General features: G+C 42.3%; 2 protein-coding genes across 3 annotated transcripts in view; one reads left to right on the top strand and one right to left on the bottom strand.

Moving 5' to 3' along the window:
• The first annotated feature begins 24 nt into the window (after positions 1–24).
• cab39l (calcium binding protein 39-like) lies at positions 25–25,291 on the top strand. The gene is made up of 9 exons (XM_060898851.1): positions 25–286; positions 5,101–5,254; positions 6,832–6,996; positions 11,104–11,222; positions 11,457–11,625; positions 11,705–11,764; positions 15,421–15,486; positions 15,576–15,719; positions 23,031–25,291. The coding sequence occupies exons 2-9, from the start codon at positions 5,153–5,155 to the stop codon at positions 23,208–23,210; spliced, it is 1,005 nt and encodes a 334-aa protein (XP_060754834.1). The 5' UTR covers positions 25–286; positions 5,101–5,152; the 3' UTR covers positions 23,211–25,291.
• Positions 25,106–27,943, bottom strand: part of cdadc1 (cytidine and dCMP deaminase domain containing 1) — a 32,706-nt gene continuing 29,868 nt past the window's right edge. For both annotated transcript variants that reach the window (XM_060898849.1, XM_060898850.1), the window contains exon 9: positions 25,106–27,764. In XM_060898849.1, the coding sequence (XP_060754832.1) occupies positions 27,697–27,764 (68 nt within the window). In that variant the 3' untranslated portion in view covers positions 25,106–27,696. The remainder of the gene's footprint in view (positions 27,765–27,943) is intronic.

Raw genomic sequence — 27,943 nt, 5'->3', positions numbered from 1 at the left:
CATCTCAGGTTTTGTGAAGGGACGAAGGAGTCGACTCATCTGAAGCTTGTGATGTAAACCAGTATGAATCGCGCTGACATGAAGTCGACTCGTTTCGAGTGAAATTGTGCGCTGCTTTCTTAAAAAAAAAAAAAATTCTACGCGGTTTTAATTCGCTCATACGCACTTTCCGCTGACGTTTCTCTCAGCCACACACACACACAGAGTGCTGGCGTGACCAGAAAAAGAGCTGCTCGGTAACAGTGAAGCAGGAGACGAAAACAGTCTAAACAAGGCCGTGGCCGCGGTAAGTGTTTACCTCTTTAGCCGGGTTAGAGGCGTCGAAATGCGGGAAGAAGCGTCGCTGAGAGTCGGTGTCTGAAAGGAACGTCGCCCTTGACATTATTACAAACTTAAAGCGAGTGTGTGCTCGTGTTAGCCATGAAGCCTTGTTTGTTTTTACCTTCCGTTTTAATAAATTCTGTTTATAGCTCAATGTCAAGGGTTGTCATATTGTTTAGACTGATTTGTGTCTGGCTAAGTGATGAACAGATGTACCCAGTTTGAGTGTGTATGTATTTGTCAATGGCTGCGTCCAAAACCGCATACTTCGTAGTGTGCAAAAAATAGTACGCAACTACACGTTGCAACACACTACTTAGTACGCAAGTATGCGGGCCTGGACCTAGCCTGGATGTAGCTAACATTTTCTTGTTCGTTTAGCGTTTAAACAGGTCAGTTTTGTTTCGAAGCGATGCTAAAATAAGCTAAGAATAAAGATAAAATAAGTCTAACGAACTAAATAAGGATTGTTAGCTGAAAATAAATGAGTTTTTTTTTTAAGCTTAGTGTTGTTTGCTAATGTTGTTAGCTAGCTAGTAAGCTAGCTAGCTAGCTAGCTTGGGATAATCGTGATTTTTGGTGTTGGCTAGTCACCTGAAGCTAGTCGCTAGTCAGCAAGATGAGGTGTGTAAGTCTAACAAGACCTTAAATAGGCAGTTAGTCATGAGAGGAAACAAGGTTATCGGAAGAAAGGGGGGGAAAAAGGTGGTTTGCTGACTAATAGCTAACCTTACCTCTTTTTTTGAGTCACACTAATCTTTTGTGATCAGGTTCAAGTACCTGCAGATCTGTGTGTGTGTGTGTGAGGTGTTTACTCAGTCAGTCTCTCATTCATTTCCCACTTTTACCTACGTAGTTTCTTTGCATTTGGTTTGCTAGAGTTGTTTTTAAGTCTCTTACAGCATTTGTTTGTCAAAGGTGGAACAGATGATCAGCTATGTGTAACACATCCAGTGCTGACTGACTATAGGATCTGAGTTCCTTTTTATAAGCACTAGTACAGAGATAGAGATAAGATCATCGCTGTTATCTCCAACCCATGGTTTAAATGAGCATCGGACAGCCTTCTTTGATTGGACTGGAGATGAATTAAAGGACATCATTTGATCGAATATCTAATCTCTGATCAGTGCACCTGTATCAAGATATATATATTTTTTTCACTGTTTCCTTGTAGAACAGCTTTATTCATCATACGCGCTCTGCATTTAACCCATCTGAAGCAGTGAACACGCACATGAGCAATGAGCACATGCACACACCCAGAGCAGTGGGCAGCCGTGCTAACAGCGCCCAGGGAGCGGTTAGGAGTAAAGACCAATTGATGCTGACAACCCAGTCCTCGCAGATGGCGTCGCAGACAGCGTCTGCGTAGCCCCCCCACCTTCACAGACGCTCTGCGCGCACCTCCCAAAAATTGTGACCACCGCAGAAGCCTCGCAGACAGCGTCGCAGACAAGAGGGCTCTGATTGGTCCACTCTACATCCGCTGTACACGCACTTCTGCTTCCCTACTTTCCCGGTTTGGTTTGTTTTCACGACCGCCATTTTTAAAAACACGAGCGAAGATGGAGCAGCACGAAGAGCGGTTGATCGAGGAAGTACGTACATCTATACGACTCCAGTTCTAGTCATTATAAGTAACCGGAGGATAAACACTCCACTAACCACACCCACCAACTACTCCTAGCGACTTCGCGCCCCCTTGCGTTGTGGCGGTGAATAACATCGCGCACGCCTATTACTCCCCGCTCAACGATAAATTACAACTGTCTGCGAAAAGCTATCTGCGAAAGCCTTGTCGCAAGAGCATGCAGAGGCCCTTAGGTGCATCGCTCAAGGGCACCTCCGCCCAAGGCCGTCCCATATTAACCTAACCGCGTGTCTTTGGACTGTGGAGGAAACCCATGCAGACACAAGGAGAATGTGCAAACTCTACACAGAAAGGCCCTCGCTGGCTGCTGGGCTCGAACCCGGTACCTTCTTGCTGTGAGGCGATCGTGCTAAAGTGGTGCTTACACCACTGTACAGAGAAAAAGAATAGGGCAACTGTTTAGTCCAGATTTGCTTATAATAGAAATCTGATGCCAGGATTGGACTATGTGATATTTTTGTCTTTCGGATTAAGTAATCATAGGGCACGTTTGACCCTGATCGTTCACGTTCTTGGGTGTTGTCAGGGAGGAAGGTAAAGAAATAGTCAATCTTGACTATCAAGGAACATGTCAGAGGAGTTTAATAATTGTATTAATAATTTTGGCAGTAATATTCATTGAAACATTTTACATATGTTTCTCAGGATGCAAAACATGTCAAATAGTCTATGGTGGTAGTAATAATATGCAGTACAAATGTAATGGGTGAAAAACTTTTTTTTTTTTTATTGCGTATTTTTTTAAGCCAGACTAGACATGTGCTGATAATCAAGTGTGCAATATATTGTGATATTGTGATATTTGATAGTACGGTATATTATCTAGAATAAAATATTACTATACTGTCAATCAGCCTATACTGAGTAGTACCTAGCTATGTCTCATCTCATTATCTCTAGCCGCTTTATCCTGTCCTACAGGGTCACAGGCAAGCTGGAGCCTATCCCAGCTGACTATGGACGAAAGGCGGGGTACACCCTGGACAAGTCGCCAGGTCATCACAGGGCTGACACATAGACACAGACAACCATTCACATTCACACCTACGGTCAATTTAGAGTCACCAGTTAACCTAACCTGCATGTCTTTGGACTGTGGGGGAAACCGGAGCACCCGGAGGAAACCCACGCGGACACGGGGAGAACATGCAAACTCCACACAGAAAGGCCCTCGCTGGCCACGGGGCTCGAACCCGGACCTTCTTGCTGTGAGGCAATGGCGCTAACCACTACACCACCGTGCCGCCCCCTAGCTATGTCATTCTTTACAAATAGTATGAATGGTTTCTTTTCAACCAGCTGAATGCTGTCCAACAAGAAGTGTGAACACGTGCATCATTTTAATTCCTGTGCTATGTGTGTTATTTTTATTAGATTTATTGCGTGTTTGTAGTGGGTGACTCATGCACAATGGTTCACTAATTTCAACTTGTCAGAACAGGTGTATAAAACGACTACGCATCAAGTTCAGATAGAGGAGGTGAATAGTTTTGAGTGCACTGATTTTATTGTAAAGGGATTTTGTTCTGCTCTTGATGTATGACATTTGACAGGCATACTTGAGGTAAGTATGTAAGTCTTGCTACAGTTCTGCATGCCAAGATCTCACATGTAGTGTTTCCTGTTTGTGAAAAAATGTCACTTTGTGCACTTTCTGTGGTACCAACGCATTTAGTTTCACGCCCTGACTTGTTGGTCTAACATTCAATTGGTGTAAGTGGATAATGGTGATTAATTGAATTAGATGGTATATAAATCTGCTTGGGTCGTGTTCTCTTGATTTACCCCAATAAACAGCTGATGCAGTGTGAAGAGATCTTCATGTACCTGGAAAATTTGCTTAAAACATTTGGGTATCTTATGTTGAGCACTTTTTGTTTTGCATTTTTGTTATACACTTTAGTAAATGAAGCTCAGTTTTATTTGACAGACTTATGGATGAGCGCTGTCAAGGTCGTCAGAAAGCACACACACCTAACCTAATCGTTTGTAATTACATCGGTAATACATGGGATTGTCTCTTAATGAGTTGATTTTGAGTCAGTTGTGGTTAGCAAGCCTCTTGTGTAAAGTGTGTGAACATTGCTGTGATAACCAAAGCAAGGAAATGAACATGTCCTCCCTACAAGACGGTGTTAAGAACGGTCTGGTCTGGTAGACGTCACATGATCGAAGTGACAAGCTCTTGGCAAGCCCAGGATAATCTCTGAGACAGGGGTAGCCAAACAATGCAGTGATCTCACACACATTTACTCTCCTGGGGTTCTCACCTCGCTGGATTACCACTCGTAAGCTAGGCCAGGTCCGCTTTCAGGAACTGACTTACTGGAGTTTTCCACTCAGACTGTTCCGGCTGTTTTTAAACTCTTGTCGTATGACAAGAACATGCTGCACTCCAGAATTATGTGTGAGAATGTTCAAGAATGAATACCATGACGCAGATATCTTCCCAATTTGGTCACCATGACTGCTACCAGCCAGGCATGGTGAAGGCTAACATATGCTTCCTCTGAAACAAGTGAAGCCGATCAACCACAGCTTTTCAAGATTGCAGCATAACAGACTCAAAGGAAAGTGCTATCCACCCTCTATCCACCCTACATGAGCTCAAAGATGCCTGTGATTGGATAATGTCGCTATGATTGACAGAGAGAGTCCTACAACTCCTACCTAGAGAGTAGGGCCAATTTTGCTTCTCCTGGCCGTTGTAGCATCATCAGGATTCGACCTCATGATCTCCTGATAGGATGAACACTTTTTTTTTTTTCCCTGCCCTGTGTGATTGTTTTTAGCTTAAAAATATGATTTTAACTCTCTTGTACAGGATCTTTGACTTGAAGCTCCTTTGTATTCTCAAGTTTGTGCCTTCTACTAAGACAGCTATTGCAGAATGTTTCTGTCCTGGCACCAGTTTCTGTGTTGATTTGATCTCACGATCATGTCCAAAGCTCAAGTATTAACATCTTGGCAGAGGCAAACTGCTTTTGTTTTATTTAGTGTTTGGCTAATCTCTCTCCTGGAAGCGCAGCTCAACAACTTGGAACTTGTCAGGCTTATTGATTTAGAGTTTAAAGAACGAATACAAGCAAATGGTGACACTTCATTTCTTATCTTCTTCTGTTCAGGTTCTGAGAGAGAGACTGAGAGACCGAGCAAGAGAGACACTGGGCTCCAACCATGCCACTGTTTGGTAAATCTCACAAGGGTCCCACGGACATTGTGAAGGCTCTGAAGGACAACCTGTCCATCCTGGTGAAGCAGGACAAGAAGACAGAGAAGGTGAGGTCTTAAAGGAATCTTGAGCTTACTTGAAGGAAAAATTGACGCATAAGAAGCTATTATTCGTAATGCCATAAACGAGGCATTTTATCTCATCTCTAGCTGCTTTATCCTGTTCTACAGGGTCGCAGGCAAGCTGGAGCCTATCCCAGCTGACTACGGGCGAAAGGCGGGGTACACCCTGGACAAGTCGCCAGGTCATCACAGGGCTGACACATAGACACAAACAACCATTCACACTCACATTCACACCTACGGTCAATTTAGAGTCACCAGTTAACCTAACCTGCATGTCTTTGGGGGAAACCGGAGCACCCGGAGGAAACCCACGCGGACACGGGGAGAACATGCAAACTCCGCACAGAAAGGCCCTCGCCGGCCACGGGGCTCGAACCCGGACCTTCTTGCTGTGAGGCGACAGCGCTAACCACTACACCACCGTGCCGCCCCAGGCATTTTATTTATTTAATTAATTTCAGTAAATTTATGAAGTGTAACACACTATTATTGCTGTACACTGCTTTATGTTCTGACTTCCACACGTTTCCGCACTTTTTATCATCCACTATGTTTAATCTTGAAACAGAGCAACTTTTTTCCATCTTGGAGCGTAACTGTAACATTGTAAGGTCAAGCGTCTCCGTCGACGTGCCATGTGCTCACCACCAGGCTTCGTTCCAACACTTGTCAGAACCTACCTCTTGTGTTGGCTGTGGTTTTCTGCTGGCACTTGACACCGTCTAAACAGTCTAGGTGAAGAAGCTGGTGTCTCGCTAGGAAGCGTTTCATTTTAAGAGCTCCTACTTGCATATCCATCTGATAATGCTGTTTGAGTGTGAAAAGCACAGAGTGCGGCGTGTTGGCACTGTAGAAAAATGAAAACACTCCTTAGCCCTGGGATAAATAGTTCTGTTGAAGAATCCTTCTTACCCGGGTTGATTGAGAAAGTGTTCGGTCAGAGACTTTAGATTCAAGCGTAATACTTTGTTCTTTAATAATGCATTTCCGTATGTAATTATTCAGCGCGCTCTCTCTCTCGAAAGGCTGGTCATTTATTTATACCTTTCCGAGTTCTAGATATAACCTTTTTGTGTAGTGAATCTCTTATCTTATCTTATACAAAATAAGTTGTGTGGATTAATTAAGCTTGAGCTGAAAATTAATATCGAAATAAGAGTTAATAAAAATAAACTACAGGATTAATCATGTCAGGTGGAGAGTTACAGGAAATATACAACGGTTAAAGCGCATGAGTGCTGAGAAGACAGTGAGTTGACGATGCCACTGTGCTGCTTTACCTGCGTGTTCGTTTGCAGCTGCTCACAAAGTCAGGTTCCTTCAGCTCCTTGCTAAAGTACAGGTCTGCGAAACTCTGATCGATCCACCTGCCTGATGTCTTCCTGAGGTACCCGGGTAAACAAGTGTGACCTGTGCTGCTGTGTCATTAAACTTTGTGTTGGCAGCATATGATGGATGAACAGATGACTGCTTGGTCCTGTGAGCATGAGGAGAAGAGATGAGTTAATGTCGTCTGTCAGCGTTGACCGCACCTGACAGTTGTGTGTGTTTCTTTGTAGGCCTCAGAGGAGGTGTCTAAATGTTTGGTGGCGATGAAGGAGATCCTGTACGGCACCAACGACAAGGAGCCACACACGGAGACGGTGGCCCAGCTGGCCCAAGAGCTGTACAACAGCGGCCTGCTCATTTCCCTGGTGGAGAACCTGCAGGTCATCGACTTTGAGGTGAGTCACGGCATGTTCTGGCATGTGCGCCGTGATCAGTTTCTTCTCATAATTAACTCGTCCCTATTAACTATAGCTTCTGTCGTGAGTTTATGACCACCTGAAAAAGAACCTTTTTTTTTTTTCTCCCTCCTGTTGAGATTTCTGAACTTAATTTATGCCCTTTGCTTCTGGTTAATTCGAGCTGGATGGAATTTTGCTCGGTATAGCTGATAACGTGTTTACAGACACACTGATCAGAACGAACCGGCTGCTTACTCGGGTTTACCCGACCACAAAAACTGAACTGGGGTGCGTTTTTCCCAAAAGCCTCTTCATGCTAAGAGTATCTTAACTAGGACAGAGAGCGTTCATTGTGCTGCTCACGCTACCATTTAACGATCATCTTTGTGCTGCGATGCTTTTGGGAAACTCAGGCCTGACTGCTTTCCTGCTCTTGGCGTCTTTGTGCACTATTTTTGTTTGTCACAAATTCTATACCATGAATTCTCGACTCCGATTAGCCAGAAGGTGCACGTTATTTTTGAATAAATAAATAATTCCTAGGTGCTGCAGCATAGCTGCTCACTGCTCTGGGGGTGTGTGCGCGTTCACTGCTTCAGATGGGGTAAATGCAGAGGAGGAATTTCACTGTGATTTGTGTACATGTGACAGATAAAGGCTGCTTCTTCTGAATAACGGCACGGCTCTGACCGCAGATCCAGCTGTAACCTGACTGATGGGTTTATATTAACGTGCTTGTTCTAAGATGTTCTTGTTACTATAGTAACAGCTTGTACACAGGGACTTGTACGACAGACACTGCACATAATCTGACATTAATAACAGATTTTTAAAATCTGTGTTCTTTTGTTAAATAGCTATAATAATAAACTATAATGTGTTGGGGGGGTTAAAGGAGTCATTTATTTAATATCTGTGGAAGGAGAATCGGGTGTCGGTGCTTTGTATCAGTCACAGTGATTTTGTATGAATTTCAGGATGGAGGAGTTTATGCTTTCTGGTTTCTCGTGAAATTGATAAGCTGTAAACGGTTAAAATCTGCAGCATGTTGTTTTAGGGGTGGAGAATTTCACATTGTGGCCCACCACCCCAGTGTGGATTTATTTCCTATAACCGCATGGTCTTGAGTGTGTTGTTCCTTATGTAGTAATTTATCAGTGGTAATGATGAGGAGCTCTGCTTGCATTTTACTTTTATGTAAAAATTTTTGTTTGTGATATTATTATTATTATTATTATTATTTTTAAATATTATTCCCCCGCTGGCCGAAAGGCCCGAAGGGGGATTATGTCATGGCGATGTCCGTTCCAGGAAGGGTACTCCCCTTCTGAAACCAACTCCTTTCTCAATTTTTGGAGGAATTTCACGAAACTTGACAGGATTCTTTGTTATATGTCGGTAATACGCATGTTGCAGTTTCGTTCAATTCAGTCGAATTTTACCAGAGTTATGGCATAGTTGCTAGCATGGAAATATTGTGCTCTCGGAGCACTCTTGTTGTTATACAATGTGGTGGTTTGGTTGTTTTTAATTTTCCCCAGATTTTCTCCCTAATTTAGTCCTAACCAATTCCCACCCACCAGACAGCTCGATGACAGATTTCGATGACATCGGTGTAAGGGGAGTTAGTTAGTTATTCTTTCAGGGGTTTTTCTAGAAAAATTTAGTATGAGGGCGCTCACCATGGCGAGGGAGCAAAGCGACCGGGGGGGTGGTGCCGGTTGTCCGTCCCCCTCTCCACCGTGCGAAGCCTTTGAAAAATTGAGGCTACAATGGGACATTCTGAGGCTATCTGAGAGGGAAATTGTAACAAATTGTCAACATTGAAAAAGAGAGAAGTAATCATCATCTGCCCCGGACAGTGTTTGGCTTTCTTCCGTTTCGTGCCGCAGGATGACATCTTTAAATGCCCAAGTGTCAACAAAAACAACTCGCGAACTACTTCTGTCAAAAGCTCCCGCGCCGGTGGGTGAAAGGTCATTCAGTCTCGAGAAATCTCGCGCTACAAGTCAGCTGACCTTGTATGTAACCCATGTCAAATCTCGCGAGAGCAGCCGCGACAAGTAAACAACATGGCGCCTCAGTCTGGAAAACGCCAATTCGGATTGTTTTTGCACCATCTGGCGGTGTATCTACTATGATTGGAATATTTTTGGAGTAATTATAACGTATTTGATGATCAGACACATTGTCACGTGGTGTTGCTGGGATGTTTTCATGGAGAAAAGATCGTTTTGAGAAAGATTGCATGTTGTGCAGTAGTATACAAGTGCATGGCCCAAGTGTGACTTGGGGTTCAATCGGCATTTTGCTAAGAGGGCGCAGCGCCCCTGTTCCCCGGTTTAGACGAAAGCCTGTTCTTTGCAGGCATGCTTCTGAGCTACTAGGCCTGCATTTGTGCGGCAAAAACGTCTACATCGGTGGCATTGAAAGCTTGTTCCTGTTTAACATATGCCGCGTTCAGTGCTTCTTGAGTTACAGTTCTCCGTTTTTCCTCCACAGCTCTCTTGGCTCTGCTGATTTTCTGTCGCCACTTCTTGTGGTCCTCAGCATCCTTCTCGCATGTGTTGGGGTTGATTTTATCTGGTTTTCATATGGCATTTAAATATGTCTTTATAACGAAGCTTTTGTCCTCTTTGGTTCCTCTTTCCTCTAGCGAGCTCTCTATATAAACTCTCCTACATCGTGCCATGCACGGTGTTCAAGACAGACGGTGTCATGCCCCCACCATCTAGTCTCTCTGGACCTCCAGGTCTGGTCCAGGTGGTGTGCTACTGCACAACAGGCCTGGTAGATAGGAAGGTTGCCCCGCAGTAGCAGCTATCTTGCTAAGTGGTGCCATCCGTCGACCAAAAAGTGGTTCTTCCGCATGCCACCTGGTGATGAGCCATTGACCTGCAGGTTCTTCTGCACCGGAGCGCCCTGCTGCCAACGTTCCTTTGGATGTGGTTTAATGTCATACCCAGGACGGGATGCAGTTTAACGCCATACCCAAGACAAATTACACGCTTCTTCCATGGCATGACCCTAGCTAACTGCATCTTTTTGAGCTGCTGATCATGTAATGCCATGGGCAGTATAACACACTTGGAGAAAAAGCGCTGTCTGCCCACTTCCAAGTATACATGAGCTCACAGACACCCATGATTGGCAAGTGTCACTTGTGATTGACAGGGGAGAGGGAAAGAATGCCACTACCCCTCCGTCCCTGAGAGCACGGTCAATTTTCTACTCTTGGGCTCCCGACCACGGATGGCTGTGGCGTCATCAGGATTCGAACTCGCAAAATCTTGTGACGTTATTAACCAAAATATGCACAACGGTCCGTTTAACCTGGCTGATCTTCAATGGTAAAAATTGCAACCCTGAATCTGCTCGTCTCCGTTAAATGAGAAGAGAGGTAAAGCTCATTTTATTAAAACGCACAATATACATGCTGCTTCAGCCAAAAAAACAACCATGAATTATAAATTTGTTTAAAGGAAACAGCATGCGATATTTCCATCCAACAGAGCATGAGGGGAAGAGGAGGAGGGGCAGAGCGGCAAAAACTAACTGATAAAATAATGTCTGTGTGCTATAAAAACTTGTGTGTTTTCTCAAAACTTTAACATGGAATTGTGTACTGAACTGATACGTAAAGCAGAATACTTGCCAACTGTTTCTCGTGTGCCTCGTTCACATTTATTGAACACCGCAGATCCTGCTCTCCGTTCAATTACTGTTTCTATAAATGTTTATTTAGTCCTGTGTTTTTAGTCCTGCCGTGACCTTTTTTTTTTTTAAAAAACGTGTGGGTGTATAAGAGAACCTAGTTCGCCATTATTTGAATTCCGTTAATGATAAATGAGAACAGTGGTCACCGAGAGACCTGACTTTTTACCTAAATCACTAGGAAAATCACCAGCTGAGGTGTTCACGATCCTCACAATCGTTTGAGCTGAACATTGACCGAGGGAAAAAGGAACTGTCACACACATACCGAACTTGATTTTGTTTTATTCCTCTTTTTCCTTGCTGTGTTTATGTAGATGTGCGTTTTGATCTGATCTCTCATGTGATTTGTATGCGTTTTTAAAATCTTTTAAAAACCTGTGTGCGCAGGGGAAGAAGGACGTGTGTCAGATCTTCAACAACATCCTACGCAGGCAGATCGGCACCCGCAGTCCCACAGTGGAATATTTCTGTTCCCATCAGGAAGTGCTCTTCATCCTGCTCAAAGGGTGAGACGAGACGTAGCTCACTTCACCTCCATACATTGACTTTGTTTCCAAAAAAAAAGCTTTTAGTGTAACACTTTCAAGATCTGTTCTATGAATTAAGTTATTAATTACATTCTGAATATTTGTGTAACAATAAACAACACACACACTGCCTCACCTCCTGAAAGTTTTTGACATTTAATTAGGGTTTTTTTTTTTTTTTTTGCCTATTTCATTATGATGCCACCCCTGCAGGTATGAGACTCCTCAGGTGGCGCTGAACTGCGGCATCATGTTGCGCGAGTGCATCCGGCATGAACCGCTCGCCAAAATCATCCTGCACTCAGAGCATTTCAACGATTTCTTCAGCTATGTGGAAATGTCCACGTTTGACATTGCCTCTGATGCATTCGCCACCTTCAAGGCAAGAACATTCCTGACATAACTGTTATCCTTGAGTTGAGTTCGTAAATTAATTTGATTTTCTTGCTTTCGTTATGCAGGACCTTCTTACAAGACACAAGGTTCTAGTGGCGGAATTTTTAGAACAAAACTATGATGCGGTAAGTGACATTTACGAGTACAGTGGTGCTTGAAAATTTGTGAGCTCTTTAGAATTTGTCTATATTTCTGCATAAACATGACCAAAAACATCAGATTTTCACACAAGTCCTAAAAGGAGATGAAGAGAACCGAGTTAAACAAATGAGATGAAAAATATTATACTCGGTCATTTATTTATTGTGCATTAGTGAGGGGCAAAAGTATGTACCTGCTTGTTAGCTCATCTGGCCATAAGGCCGACGAGCTGCTGCCATGCCATGGCGTGGCATCCATCATCCGTCCGTCGTCCACAATTCGGTTAAATCGTATCTCCTCTGTCAGTTCTCCACGGATTTCCGTTCTGATTGTTTTGTTTGAAAGAACTCATCACTCCCCACAAAACTTGGTCGCTGTTTTTGTCTTTTTTTTTTTTGCTAACGAGTTAGTCTCATCTCATTATCTCTAGCCGCTTTATCCTTCTACAGGGTCGCAGGCAAGCTGGAGCCTATCCCAGCTGACTACGGGCGAAAGGCGGGGTACACCCTGGACAAGTCGCCAGGTCATCACAGGGCTGACACATAGACACAGACAACCATTCACACTCACATTCACACCTACGCTCAATTTAGAGTCACCAGTTAACCTAACCTGCATGTCTTTGGACTGTGGGGGAAACCGGAGCACCCGGAGGAAACCCACGCGGACACGGGGAGAACATGCAAACTCCACACAGAAGGGCCCTTGCCGGCCACGGGGCTCGAACCCAGGACCTTCTTGCTGTGAGGCGACAGCGCTAACCACTACACCACCGTGCCGCCCCCTAACGAGTTAGTAATTGGGCCAAATTAATGAATTCCTCAGGCCTCTCACTAAAATTGTATCTCCTCTCTCACTTCTCATCCGATTTTAATTCTGATCGATGTCTTGGGTAGATCAAACTTGAACAAAACTTGGTTGGTTGTTTTGATTTGATCCCCCCCCCCCCCCCCCCCGTTTGCAACTTTTGTTTATTTTCAGTTAAAGCTGGACTTGCCTTTTGGTTTCATAAAATCAGTAAAATTTGGTCACGGTAATGTTTATTTCTGTAATATCTCTCAAAATATCAAGCCATTCTGTGGCTGGGAAGTGATTTTAATTTGAAGGGATTCCCGAGCAAATAATGTGCATGAAATCGCTCGCTTCACGCAGTCAAGCAGACCGAGGAAGTCCGTGTGTGCATGCGCAGGCTTACCTTCTTCTTTTGGGTTTTACAGCAGCTGGCATTCACAGTGTTGCATTACTGCAAGCTACAGGTTTACCTTGACCGTGCACTGACCGTTCCATCATTCTGTTGCTAAACAAACAGCTGATCACACCGAGGTGCTCGCTGACCGCCAATATTTATTAGTTTGGTCCTCCGTTTCCTTTCCTTCGCGACATAACGTGTTCTCGCTTTGTTACTGTAGTCAGTTTTTCACGTTTCATTTTTTTTTAAAGATATTTTTTGGGCTTTTTTCACCTTTATTGGATAGGACGGTGTAGAGACAGGAAATGAGCGGGAGAGAGAGAGAGACGGGGCGGGATCGGGAAATGACCTCGGGTCGGAATCGAACCCTGGTCCCCAGATTTATGGTATGGCGCCTTATCCACCTGAGCCACAACGCCCCCTTCACGTTTCATTCTCACGACTCACGTCCTCCATTATTTTCTCTCCTGTTTCAAATTTGTGTCCCGCAATGCCTTGTGCGAACGGGGAAAGCCCACCACGTGATGCATGACATAGTATCTTGAATTGGGTCATGGTGAAGCAGGAAAAAGTAGCGGAGAATTTAGGGCCAAGTGACCCTAAATTCATTAATTGTTCTATTAAAAAAAAAACCTAATAAAATTGGAAGTGTGTGATTTTGAATTCAGTAGCTTTCAGTCCACTAAACAAAAATAACTGGGTGTCAGGGGAAAATAATTTTTATGACCTACACTTAAAATCAGACAGTCTACCTTTTAAATCGTATCTCCTTTCTGTATTCTCAATGGATTTCAGTTCTGATTGTTTCATTTGAAAGAACTAGTCCTTGTGTACAGCACTTGGTCATTGTATTGTCAAATTTTTGCTAACAAACTGCTAATTAGGTCAACGTCACAAGTTTTGGGACTTCTCATTAGAATTCTGTCTCCTCTTGTAGTTCTCGCCCGATTTCAGTTCTGAGATCTTCCCTCTGGGAGCAAAACTTGGTCATTTTTTTATTTGTTGATGTTTTTGTTTATTTTCAGTTAAATCATGTTTCCTCCCTCAGTTCTCAATGGATTTCAGTTCTGATTGTGTTTCGTTTCAAAGAACGAGACCTTCTGCACAAAACTTGGTCATTGTATTGTTAATATTTTGCTAACAATTTGTAATTTGGTCAACTTAACAAATTTTCTTCTGACTAGAATTGTATCTCCTCTTGTTTAGCATTCAGATTCAGTTCTGATCGCTGTTTTGGGTAGATCCTCCCTTGGGGAACAGAATTTAGTCCTTTATTTTCCCCCCCTGTTGTAAACAGTTTGCCGTGGAGGTTGATCCTCTGTCACATTTCAGTTTTGTTTGATGTTTTGGTAGTTTTGATGGCAGGCCAGATGAGCTGCTACGTTCTTGACGTTCTGGTTTTCAGTAGCTGGTGTGCAGCAGTAACTGCAACTAGACATTTTCTGCTAACTGTTGATAAGTCCTGCACATCAGCTTGGAGGAATTTTATCTCATTCCTCTGTACAGAACAGTTACTATTCTAGAAAATTCTAAAGGGTTCACAGATTTTCAAGCATCAGTGTGTGTGTGTGGACACACCTACTCATTCATAGGTTTTTCTGTATGTATTTTGACTATTTTCTACCTTGTAGAACAACGCTGAAGACATCAAAACTATGAAATAACATCTGGAACATGTATGGAATTACATGGTTAAAATTTTCATATTTTCGGTTCTTTTAAAATAAAGTATCCACCGTTTGTACACTATTGGCGTTATCTTAACCAGCTTCATGAGGTCGTCACCTGGAATGCTTTTCAATTAACAGCTGTGCCTCGTCAAAAGTTAATTGGTGCAATTTCTTGCCTTCTTAATGTGTTTGACATCATATAGTAAAGAATAAATACAGTAAATAACCCTATTCCACAACTGTAGTAATCCATATTGTGTCAAGAACCGCATAACTAAGTAAAGAGAAACGACATCAGTCATTTACTTTAAGACTTGAAGTGACTTTTAATGAATAAAAATAAAGCATTGAATTACCGTAGGTGTGCCCGTGCAGGGAGTTTAGCACGAATTTTTAAGAAACATGAAAATCTCATCGGAAAACTTGATGTCGTGCTGAATATCTGGCGAGTGTTTTTACTATTCCAGCTCCAATATGCAAATTCCTGCAGGATTTCTTGAGGGGGAAAAAGTGTAGATCTTTCTGGTCTGATGACATTTTTGTGAAACCACTGCATACAGCAAATGATTTAAATATTTTTTAAAAATGGTCTTGGAAACAAGTTTTTGGTCTTTATTTAATGAACCAGAAAGGCATAATTGGGGAGGTTGAAAGCTCACTGAAGCGCTTTAGTGTTGGAAAAGGCTTCGTGATAATTTATTCTTGTTTTTCAACCTTTTCTTTTTAAGTAGTTATTTAAATCGTCTCACTTGATGTGTTTGAACTTTTTTTTTTTTTGCAGGTCTTTGAGAACTATGAGAAACTGCTGCACTCTGAAAACTACGTGACAAAGAGGCAGTCACTGAAGGTGTGTGATGTGTCGTGCCTTATAAGAAACCCGTGCCTGTTCTTTACTGTCCTTGCGACTTCGATGTGTGTGTGTTTTGTGCGTGACAGCTGTTGGGTGAGCTGCTGCTGGACAGACACAACTTCACTGTGATGACGAGGTACATCAGCAAGCCAGAGAACCTCAAACTCATGATGAACCTGTTGAGAGACAAAAGTCCCAATATTCAGTTTGAGGCGTTCCACGTCTTCAAGGTAACATCATGATTAGATTGAAAAGTGTGCGTGTGTGAGAGAGTAATACCGTTGAGTATAATGTCAACACTTCCTTGTACAGAGGAAAGAACAAAACACACTTTCGCAAGTTTTATCAAAACTGTTCTTATGGGATTTTTATACCGTTTTTCCAAACACTGACACGATACAGTAAAATTTCTTATTTTAAACAAATACTTGTTCATAGAACGATTCACAGAAATATCATTTGGATAACGAGTGCCTTCAGGATTGTGCAAATTGGCCTCACGCAGTTGTATCTTAATTCTAAATTAATTGTACAGCATACAAGTACATCTCTATAGAGATCCTTGCATGCTGTAGATTAGAATTAGGATTTCCCTTCACTAGAACTAATGGCCCTTTTCCACTGACGCAGTGCCAGTGCTAATCTAGAACCGGTTCCACGTGTTTTGCAGACCGATGTTGGCGCCCTAAAGCTGGCAACGGCACGGCACCAAAAATTGTTGGGCCCCAAGTTGGAACCACTGAGGGGCTACCACAAGAAATTTGCCATGATTTTGATAAAAACATGAGCGAAATCAGAAACTGCTACGTGCAGGCAGCCTTCGAATGCAAGTTATAATGACCTTTTTGGCATGGAAACACCCCCCACCCCACCCACCCCCATAAACAAAAATAAATAAATGTTGCTCCGGAACAGGGAAGGACATAAGAAGTCTTATTCCTGTAAACCTTGCACATTAATCACTTTCACTTGTATCCAGGTTGTTTAACAGAATTTATTGATTTATTGACTATGGCTTGTTTAACCCTAAGAGTAATGTCTTGGACAGGGGTTTTCAAAGTGTGGGAGAGTCCGCCTCCCCCTCGGAGAGCAAATAAACAACAGCGCCCCCCCTTACAATTATTGTTGTTGCTATACTTAATGTTCCATTCGTATTTTAAAAAAATGGTTGTTATACACATTTTTCTTTTTCACATTTTAAACATCTGTGCTTTTTAAAACATCTTGTTTTACACATTTTAAACATCCCATAGCATCGTTAGCTAGCACCTCTTGGCAGACAACACACTGTGGCAGTGGAGCATCTTCAGATCCAGTCCATGAAAATCCAAACTTTAAATAATCGTGGTCATACTTCCTTCTTTTTTCCAGTCCCCCAGGATTCCGCGGGCCTTTTTTGTGATTGTTGCGGGCTAAAATGTCTGATGTTGCGGGGGGGGGGGGGGGGGTCCAAAAAATTGCTATGAAAGTTGCGGTGTTTTTTAGGTTTTTGTTGCGATTACATTGCGGGAGGAAATGAAAGTTGCGAGAAATTGTTGCGATTTTCTCTTTTTGTGATTAAAATTGAGTGATATGTTAAATATTAAGTTATTACTGAAAAACTATTGATTAAAAGAACAAAGACACTGAGAAATGGAGAAGAAAAAAAACAATTTGAACAGAATCTCACAGTATGATGCTGAAGCTGCCTAAACAATGGAAAATAAAATACCATTTTGGCAAAAACGTTGGCATCCATTAATTTCTTGTATTAAGTAAAAAAATAATGTAAAGTGCACACAGTGCTTCACTGTAAACATAACACACTTTCAGTAACAGAATTTAGGCCTACATAAACACTGACTCACACATCATGCAATGTTGCCAGATACTGCTGACGTTTTCCAGTCCAAAATATGTTCAAAAACCGCCCAATCTGGCAACACTGTGCGCATGCTGCTTCTCTTGAACGTATACACTGGAAGTAAGGCGGAAGGTAGTTTGTCGACGTCATCTCAAGACGACGCCAACGATTGGTCAAATTTGTGGGAAGGTTGCGGTGATTGGATATAATTGCAACACCGCCCTGAATTCACGGGAATTGGTTGAATTTGCGTTGAAGTTGCAAATCGCAACATCCTGGATGCTCTGGTTTTTTGCTTGGCCCAGACTGTCTCCTCACTCACTGTAGCTTTAGGTACTAAAAATCGATCCATTTTGTCTCTGGCAAAGGCTAGCTGAAGTTCGCTAAATGTCCGCAATAGTAACTTATTCTGGTTTATTTTTTCTCACGTTGCGCCCCCCGAAGAACTCTGGCGCCCCCTTGGGGGCGGGGCGTGCCCCACACTTTGAAAAGCCCTGGTCTTAGACACAGTAAAGAGAGAACTCCATGCTCAGCGTGCACTCCTCTGTGCCATCCGCCTGCACATGAAGAGCCTGGACTTTTCTCTTTACCGTGTCCAAAGACATTAAAGTGCATATCACGGGTAAATTCAGGAGCAAGATCAATGTAATTCTCTTATTTTATATTAAACTTTGGTCAAATATCTGTCACATTTTGCATTTTGTGCAATTTTTTTTACTTTGCGCAATACCAGAAAAATTCAGTTGAAATCAAGCCATTTGAGGCGAATTGGCCGCCTCTGAAAAAACTTGCCATTTGGATTTCCCGGGAAACATTGATTTTCATGACGTCGCGTGCGGGACGCCTCCCTCTGAATCCTACGTCAGCGCTGGTTTGTTTGAGAAAACGACCTGGTGGTTTTCTGCAAATTTCTTCAACGTTATTGCGTAATTATTAGAATGGTTAACAGCAGAGATGCACCGATTGACCGGCTGCCGATCGGAATCGGCCGATTTTCACGTGATCGGCCATGACCGGCGACCGGCCGGTCAAAATTAAAATATGCCGATTTTCTGCCGATCAAAACTTGTGTATCACATAGAGATGAAAGTGGAAATACTCGTAATTCGCAACTAAAAGGCTGCAGCTCCACTGGCAGCTTGAACATGCTTTCTAGTCCGATTGTGTTGCGCTTGCGCAGAACAGTGTCAGTCCTGCGCGCCTAACGAGCTCCGGTGCGCGCGCCGTTAACAACAACGAAATTCACTATATTTGGATATCCACATATAGTGAAATTATTTTTGTGCCAGATATTGGATGTGAAAAGAAGAAAACGTTTGTGGTTGTGTGAATTTCCCATTACAGGAATGTTGGCCTATTACCAAACATCTAGTTAGATTTGTACAAAGAGAGAAAGAAAAAAATGTCTTTTTGTTTGTTTTACAGCCTTGGTTGCACTTGATTCCATTGGAAATTACTCTACAAATACACATTTGACAAAGATGATAGAATGGCTATGGTATAAGTATGACTGGAAATTATTTTTGTATTTTGATACTGAATGAAGAAATGGGTTGTTCTATAAGGCACAAGTTTTCAGATCTAAACAGGCTTATGAAAGTGTGTTCCATAGCAGTAGGCAAATAATATATGAGGGGGAAGTTGGTTTTGTGCCAGATATTGGATGGGAAAAGAAAAAAATGTTTGTGTGAATTTCCTATTTCAGGAATTAATGTTAATACCAAACATGAAGAAAGATTTTACAAAGAACAATGTCTTTTTGTTTGTTTTCAACCTTTGAGGTGTTAAATTTATTACTGAAAATCTGGCAGAATGTTCTATTAAAGAAAAGATAAAAAGAAAATAGTCTGTGTGTGCTGTGAAGTGGTTTGAAAAAATGAAATCGGAATCGGCCAAAATCGGTATCGGCAGGTCACACTCCATGGAAAATCGGAAATCGGAATCGGCCCAAAAAATTGCAATCGGTGCATCTCTAGTTAACAGATGTATCGTAGGAGGGTGTAACAACACCAATCTTGATGGGATTAGTTCTCATCGTTTTCCAAAAGACCGGACAATGAGAGAGAAATGGGAGCGCTTGGTCTACACAGGCTGTGCACTGAAACTGCGCAAAGCTCGCGTAGCCTGCTGGCGCTTCCGCAGGTAACGTCACAAATCTGGCTCCCGACTCTCTTGGGATTTTTCCAAACGCGTTTTATTTTATTTTTTTCTGCTGTAGACAGATGGCCTTGTGCAAAATTACCCTTCTGGATGAGTGTGTAAAGGGACATACTTTCATATTTAAAAAAACAAAAACAAAATTGGTTCAGGATATGCACTTTAAACCTGTCGTTTTATGTTTTTATATGCTTTGATATAAAAAGACTAACTGAACTGAGAAAAAGTCAATTTAAAATGTATATATGCATGCACAGGTTCCTGGTAACATTTCAATGGAAATAACCCCAACTTTCACTACATAATGATTTGGTTCTCAAACCTGTCAAAATCTGGGCTGGTTCTCAGAACCTCTTCCAGCATGACCATGTCCCTGTACACAAAGCAAGAGCCATGAAGAAGCAGCAGCCACGTAGTCACATGTACATTACAGTGCAATTCTTTTCTTTGCATATCTCCGCTTGTTAGGAAGTTGGGGACAGAGCACCCTGGAGCAAAGAGTTAAGGGCCTTGCTCAGGGGTCCCACTGGTGTCAGCTTGGTGGTGCTGGGGATAGAACCCCTGACCTTCAGATCAGTAACCCAGAGCCTTAAAGCAGATACGCAGAACCTTTATTTTTAAATAAATTTGAGTGGATAGTATTTCCATCCTTGACTCTTGTATGCTGCATAATTGGGAATAAAATATATATTTTTGTGAGTTAAATTTGACCGCAAAGTTGGCATTCGAGCTGCCCCGCTGAGCCAGCCAGCCCTGAGTGCGTGACATCACAGCGGTAACCGGTGCTATAGACCAAAGCCAGACTCGGCAGGCAAGAGTGGTTGCAATGGCCTCTTCGTTCGGATTTATTGGTGATTTCTTTGGATTCCTCAGATAGTAATACATCTGACTGTCATAGTCCTGAAATTGGAGTGTGTGTACATGCTACTGCTATACACACAGAACCGTATCAGTTCGAGTTCAGACAGTGAATCTGATAGTAATACGTCGGCCACGAAATAAAGCCAGAGAACAAAGCCGTCTAGAGAATTGGATGGAATTGAACTGACAGTCTCGTGTAACTCTCATTAAAACAGGATGGGTGTTATTACTTATGCAACATGCATGCATTTTCACTGATAACGTAAAAGGCTAATTAAATAATCAGATGAACTGAGACAATCGCATTCTGAAGCAAATTAAATAATCTTATACCGGTAACTTAAACACACAATACAAGTTGCATGTATTAATCTAAATGCAGGTAAACAACGAGTAGTGTTGTTTGTTTTTGTTATGTAACCAAATGAGTCGCAGCTTACCCATCTCTGTTCTTGCTTCTTGAAGGCCGACCTTGTGTCCGATTGTTTTGAAACAGTCTGACTTTCAGTTCTGTGTTCATTCGCTTCTTCCACATAAGGGCAAGATATTGCTACTGAGGAGCATATCCAGCAGAGAAATCTGACGACTGGTCCACTCATTCTCCATATGGAGTACTCCGCCATTACTGCTCGGCTCACAGTTCCTTTAATTGTTGATACTGCATCCTCTTTCAATATGGGCTTATAGCCAACGCTCCTCAACAGATCAGAGGTTTCGTACGCGTCCTCAGTAAAATGTGCAAAGCAGAGGAGAGACCACTTTGTAGGCGCCCAATGTGCCCATGAACTTTTCACAAAATGCATCCAAATCTTTGCAGTTTGAACGTTCTTGGGCCATGAATGCAACATAAATCCACCTTCTATCGTGTTGCTGCACCCACCAGCAACACGTCTCCGTGGCATGGCGCTAAATTAGCTCAAAATGGAGGATCGAAGTTGCAGTCCGCTCTGTTTTAGTCTAGCGCAAATGGCGATGAGTCCGATAGCCTTCCTACTGTGACATCAAGGTCATTCACTCAGACTGCTACCTATATGAATCACTTTAATCGTAAAAATTACTATATTAGATTTATTGTTAACGCTTAACTATTCCTATGCCATTCTTGAGGTCTAACAAAAAGTGAGGTCTCCATATCTCTTTTAACCCTTGACTCAACACTGCGCCTTGTGGGACATGGTTGTCTGAAGTTAGTGTAGAACTCTAGTTTCCTGCACAGAACCGTGACCTCAACCCCATTGAACGCGTTTAGGATGAATGAACTGAAATGCCGATTGCACCCCAGGCCTCCTCACCCAACATCAGAGCCTGACCTCACTAATGCTTTTGTAGCTGAATGAACACACTCAGCCATACTCAATGCTAGTTGAAAGCCTTTCCGGAAGAGTGAAGGTGGTTATAACAGCAAAGTTATCATAATTTTTCGATTTCGAGTCTGAATCTGTGCTGTACCCACCGGTCTACAAATGTTTTGCTATATAGTGAACAACTTCTTCTTTCAGCTGCTCCCATTAGGGTCGCCAAAGTGACTCTGTTCTGCATATTTGGTTTGGCACAGGTTTTACACCAGCTGCATTTATCCTGATGCAACCCTCTCCAATCAATCCAGGCTTGGGATCAGCATGAAGCACGCACTGGCTTGTACAACCCCAGTGGCTGGGTAGCTTTTACCTAATTTGAACTGTAGGGGAAATGGGAGCACCCAGAGGAAACCCACTTAGACATGGGTGGGACCGTACAAACTCTACAGAGAAAGGCCCCTGTTGGCCATGAGGTTCGAACCCGGAACCTTCTTGCTGTGAGGCGACAGTGCTAACCTCGACACCACCATGCCACCCTTTGCTATATAGTGAACAGGCACCTGGAATTGGCAATAGATAGTGTGCTATAATTGATCTGGGGGAGAGAGTTTGGCACCCAATTCTGGATGGCTGTGGCTTTGTTGGGAACTCATGACGATCGGGTGAACAATTTTCTGTTGTGCTATTTAAGAGCCTTTACTGAAGTTTTTAATATTCAAAAATGGCACTGTCAGTTTTCAGATAAAAGAATTTTGTCCAAAAAAAAATCTGACTGTAAAAAGATGAAATGGTCCTCCAACAAACTCTTGCACCTGTCAGTGCAGACACCTTCAAAGTTTAAGTACCAAATCAACAATGAAACTTTCCGTTGTAAGTGAGTTTTGAGTAAAGCTTAGGTCACAACCGGCCGTACGTGTTCCTACGGCCGGTCTACATGCAAAAAACGCAAGAAACGCACAGAGGGCGCGCGTGTGATGTGCTGATTTTCAAGCCGTAGACTGGCCGCAGACCGGCCGCAGAGGTTCTTTGTCATGTCAAACAAACTCTGCGGGCGCTTACATTTTTTTCAGGTTGCAAGACAAACTTACGGCCAACGTGCGTCTTTCTCCACGAACAAAAAAAACGCAGCGGTTTGGGAAATGCCAAAAATCGCACGGCCAAAAAATCGTACGTCCGGTTGTGACCTAGGCTTAAACCAGTTTTCTGTTCTTTTCTCAGTTCAGGTAAATGTGTCCATTCTTGTCTGAGGTGTTCACACACACGGTGAATAGAGAGTGGGTTGATTAAACGCCAGAATATTTCTTCAAGACTTTATGCTGTTAAGCTAAATAATTGTGCATGTAATAAATAAAATTTTTCATTTATTTTTATTCCTTCCCCAGGTGTTTGTGGCTAACCCTAACAAAACGCAGCCCATCATAGACATCCTTCTGAAGAACCAGACGAAGCTCATCGACTTCCTTAGCAACTTCCAGAAGGATCGTACGGACGACGAGCAGTTTAACGATGAAAAGACGTACCTCATTAAACAGATACGAGACTTAAAGAAACCCGCCTCCTAAACCTTAGCTAGCAATCGCGTTATTAATCACCTCTTCTTTTTACTGAGGAAAAATAAACAAAAAAAATCACAAAAATCTATTAACAATAATAATTCTATTTAAGATCTTAAACATTTGTCTTTTCTTAGTCATGAGGCTCGCATATGATAGTTTTCAATCACTGATGTTCAGGTTTTTTTTTGTTTTGTTTTTTACTTTCATTCATAAGACATATATATTTTGTTAGTTTTATCATTGAGTTGTGTGCCACAATAGGATGTTAAAAAAAAAAAAAAGAAAAAGGAAAAAAAAAAAAGTTTCAGGAAGAACCAAAGCTGGTAGTAGCCTCTAGAGATGTGGGGGAGTCACGAGGACCTAAGTGAATGATTGACACTTTTTTGGTTTTTCCTTTCCGATGAGCTCGTATTTTCACACGCGCAGATCCGAGTGCAGTTCTCTCTCTCTCTCTCTCTCTCTCTCTCACACACACACACACACACACACACACACCGGCAGTTTGGCCTCGCTCTTGTACAGTTTGTAGCTGTAGTAGTGGAGTTGTAGGAAGGGAGGATGCATTCCCCAGTTATTTATAAAAATGATTTTCGCACGTTAGTAACGTCATTCTTGCATTCCTTTCTGATGTTCTCTCCCCCACCCCCACTCTCACGCCTCCTGTCACTGATGGTATACGCTGAATTTTCTTACTTTTCACACATGGCTTACTGCTGACGCTGGATGCTGGAGGTTTATTTCAGTATTTTACTCGTTGGGTTTCAGTCATGGATCAGGAGCGCAGTTTATCATCCTCCATGCTTTAAAAACTGAGTTCTCAGAGTTATGTTTGCAAAACAGGGCTGTGTAACTTTTTTTTTTTTTTTCCCCAAATTCCTACTTGACAGCATGTTTACCTATCATGTGTTTAAAGCTGGTTTTAGTCTCCTAGTGGGTGCCCTTTTTATCAAATGTAATAAACATCTATTGGCACTTTTGTGTAATGTTTTGCAGTGAGGCTGGATTTCAGAGTAATGGTTCTTGATTTGTACTATAGTACTAAAGCTAGAGAGTAATGTGCTAGTACTGTAGCGTATCCAGTGCTCTAATATTCCTATAGGACCTGCTATAGGAGTCGTGTAGTCTAATCTCATTAATACTCTTCCTTGTACACATTTATTTTGCTGCAGTTCGGCGGATCTGTGCTGTACCCCTGCAGTACTTCAGTGTATTTCTGTTCATTAGCTGGTATATTAGCTTTTCATAGTGATTTTTGGCATTTAACTCAAACCTAAACAGGACAGTCGAGGACACGAACGTTGAAAACAGGTGCCTTTTGTTGTGTTTTAAATGTATTCCTTTGTGTGTGTGTGGTTTTTTTTTTTTTTTTAAACAGATCTTTCTAGGGGGAGCTTAATTTAATTTTGTTAATTTTAAATATGTTCTAGTAGAGCATATTTTGAATTGATTAAGCAGTGAACCTCTTAACTCGCTATATTTGAGTTACGCTGAAAACTTCACTCTTTCATCCTTTGCTTTCATTCACTGCACTTGGTTGGTTGATTGTATGATTGTATCGTTAGAATATTTGGATTAAGTGGAAATTGTATGCTGAGGTGGTCTTGACCCATGTCATCACTTCTTTTTTTTTTTTTGCCAATTATGTGAAATTTATCAATTATACATACTGATTTTTCATACTTTCCTGTTTTTGTTAATATTTGTATTTCATCATCAGCCTAAGAAACCAAAACTGGATCAAAATTCAGTGTCCAAAGTGCATCACACCCTATTGGCAGTCCTTCTGCTCCTCCCAGTTTGATTTAGCATTCAGAGCTCCGATGGGCTGCAGGCTGCTCAGTATTGTGTAATGTAAACTCGATCATGGAACGTTAAACCCTTCAGCAGGGAAACCATTCAACTGTTATGCACCAGAGCCGGATTTATTCAATATCCTCACATCCTTACGTACACAAGTTACAATTAATGGAAATCAACATTGAGATTTCGAGTCCGAAATCTTTCCTAATGCCACCCATGTTGCATTGCATCCTTCCTTCTTCAATGCTAATTGTACCATATCACCAATAAAGCAAAATTCGAGCATTCTCAGGAATCCTCTCTTTTTTTGTGTGTGTCCTTTTGTGCAGCTTACCACACAGATGAGGTGTAATCTGTTTATACCTGGGTAAGTAGTTAATAAGACCCTACCCACCCAAATATGGAGATAATATTTTCATTTCTGACGTATTCTAGAGATAGGGTGAGGAACTCAGACATCTGGAGAGATCTTGGAGTAGAGCTGCTGCTCCTTCATGTCGAAAGGAGTCAGCTGAGGTGGTCTGGGCATCTGATTAGGATGCCTCCTGGGCACCTTTCTTTTGGAGGTTTTCCAGGCACGTCCAACTGGGAGGAGACCTTGGGGAAGACCCAAACGTGCTGGAGAGATTATTATTATTATTATTATATAGCTCATCTGGCTTGGGAGCACCTTGGGATCCCCCAGGAGGAACTGGAAAGTGTTGCTGGGGAGAGGGACGCCTGGAATAGCCTGTTGCCACCATGACCTGACTTCGGATAAGAGGAAAATGGATGAATTTTTGACATAAAGGCAAAGTGAGGTACAAAATTTGATCTCTTCAGTGAAAATCAGCAGGAGGGTTTATTTTATTTTTTTTAAAGAGTTAAAGCACTGAATGCATCTCAGAAGTGAAGATTATTCACCATTAAAACAATATGTTCAGTGTTCTCCATGGGTGCATTTCCTATCCATTTATTGGTCGGTTTCACTGTCAAAAAAGCCCAAAGTCCGTCAGCTTCAGCTCCTGATCCCCTACCAGGGCTCCGCCCCAGACCTTGCTGGGGGCCTAAGTGGCCCCCAAACCCCTGCCACCACCTTTTTATTTTTGAAAAGTGGAGAACACCTAGCATTTTCATTGAACATTTAGAAAACATTACACACTGAAAAGCAAAACCACTGCATTGCTCTTGCTTCTCTTGAGAAGAAGAAACCTTTGTCACATGCACACTTCAAGCGCAGTGGAATTCATCCTCTGCATTTTAACCTATCTGAAGCAGTGAACACACACACTCAGAACAGTGGGCAACCGCACCAGAGCGCCCGGGGAGCAGTCAGGGGTTCGGTACCTTGCTCAAGGGCACCTCAGCCCAAGGCTGCCTCACGTCAACCTAACTGCATGTCTTTGGACTGTGGGGGAAACCGGAGCACCCGGAGGAAACCCACACAGACACGGGGAGAACATGCAAACTCCACACAGAAAAGCCCTCGCCGGCCACGGGGCTCGAACCTGGACCTTCTTGCTGTGAGGCGACAGCGCTAACCACTACACCACCGTGCCGTGTTCTTTCTTTCTTCTTGATCTGTTCAGTGACTTAAAATGCTGACCATGTGACAGAAGTGAGCGTAATTCCTGTGTGATGTGCATCGCATTTCACTTTCATCAAACGGGCTTTTCACTCCTATCCAACCAGAAACCAGGCTCGTTCCTATTTGGGACTGCTGCATCTTTCAGATATGAAGTGTGTCTAACAGATAACGTTTTCTCATCATGCCTCACAAAGTGATCCATTTCCTCAGTGCATCATATATCACAAGTGAGAGTTTAAACCTTATAGTTAAACTGAAGAGATTAAATAAAGCTTTTGCTTTTCAGTGTGGCATGTTTTCTCCAGGTTATTACTGAAATGCAGTGCAGAGGTATGAATTGCATTTCAGCTCATAAACGGCATGATGCCGCTGATCGCTTTTCACTGAAGCGCTCAAAGAAAGTAAGAGCAATGCGGTGAAGGTTTAGCTTTTCAGTGTGGCTCGTCGTTGTCATTGTGGTGCCAAAAATGAACCGCGATGCTCCCTGTGTATTGCATTCATCCTTGAATCAGATGGAAGCAGAAAAATTAAGTATTTAGACCCCAAAACAATTTTTTTTTTGTTCTTGCACATCTAACAAGTTTTTTGTAAAAATATTTTCACACTAAAGACAGAAACTTTGGTAATGTGTTCTGTTTAGCTTTCAGGAAATCCGAAATGAAAATAAGTCATGAAAAAACCCCACAAAAATGCTATTTTAAAATTATTAATAACCGTTAGAATGTATTGCTGGGTCTTCTCAAGGCCCTACATAATGTGTGCATATGTAGGCTATGAGCAGGCGCATGCTTTGGGGTCTTCCTGTACAGAATAAATCTTTGTATCTGTGGTGTATGATGACCTCTGGAAAAAAAAAATCTATTCAGCTAACAAACGGCAGGATCGTTGGTGTAAATGATCTACAAACATGTTTCATATGACATGTATCTAATATGTAAAATTCTTCTTGCTATAGATCGTGTTCTAGTTTTCACTTCCCTCAGTATACCTGGTCCACCTCACTAACGTCTTAATAATGAGATGATCATGTGTTATATCAAGCGAAACTGTAAGCCAAGGGCCGTCCAGGACGAAAGTTAAGAACCCCAGTGCTTCAGACTTCTCCCAAATGAATGGAGTGATTTCTCAGTTTTTCAGTCTCTTATTGTACTGACAAGCTCCATCATCATCTCTTCTGTTCTTCACACAGCCATCTGCAATTAATAAAAAGAAACAGTGCACACATGGACTTTAATTCTCAGGCTGGGGTCAAAAAGGTGCCAAGCGACTGTAAAATGACTGATAGCATCTACCTATAGCGCTAAACATATCCTTACTGACAGTGTTTATTACAGAAAACTTCTCATGGTAGAAATACTGTCGAGTAAAATGA

This window comes from Neoarius graeffei, chromosome 18 (assembly GCF_027579695.1).
Source record: "Neoarius graeffei isolate fNeoGra1 chromosome 18, fNeoGra1.pri, whole genome shotgun sequence".
Lineage (NCBI taxonomy): Eukaryota > Metazoa > Chordata > Actinopteri > Siluriformes > Ariidae > Neoarius > Neoarius graeffei.
Note: the sequence above shows the minus strand (reverse complement) of the source record. Positions and strands in the feature narration are given on the sequence as shown.

What these genes read in the sequence shown, in the direction of transcription:
- cab39l (XM_060898851.1), top strand. Translation starts at nt 5,153, where the DNA reads ATGCCACTGTTTGGTAAATCTCACAAGGGTCCCACGGACATTGTGAAG. An exon ending in AGGACAAGAAGACAGAGAAG is followed by an intron (nt 5,255 to 6,831) that starts GTGAGGTCTTAA and finishes GTTTCTTTGTAG; the next exon opens with GCCTCAGAGGAGGTGTCTAA. An exon ending in ATGCATTCGCCACCTTCAAG is followed by an intron (nt 11,626 to 11,704) that starts GCAAGAACATTC and finishes TTCGTTATGCAG; the next exon opens with GACCTTCTTACAAGACACAA.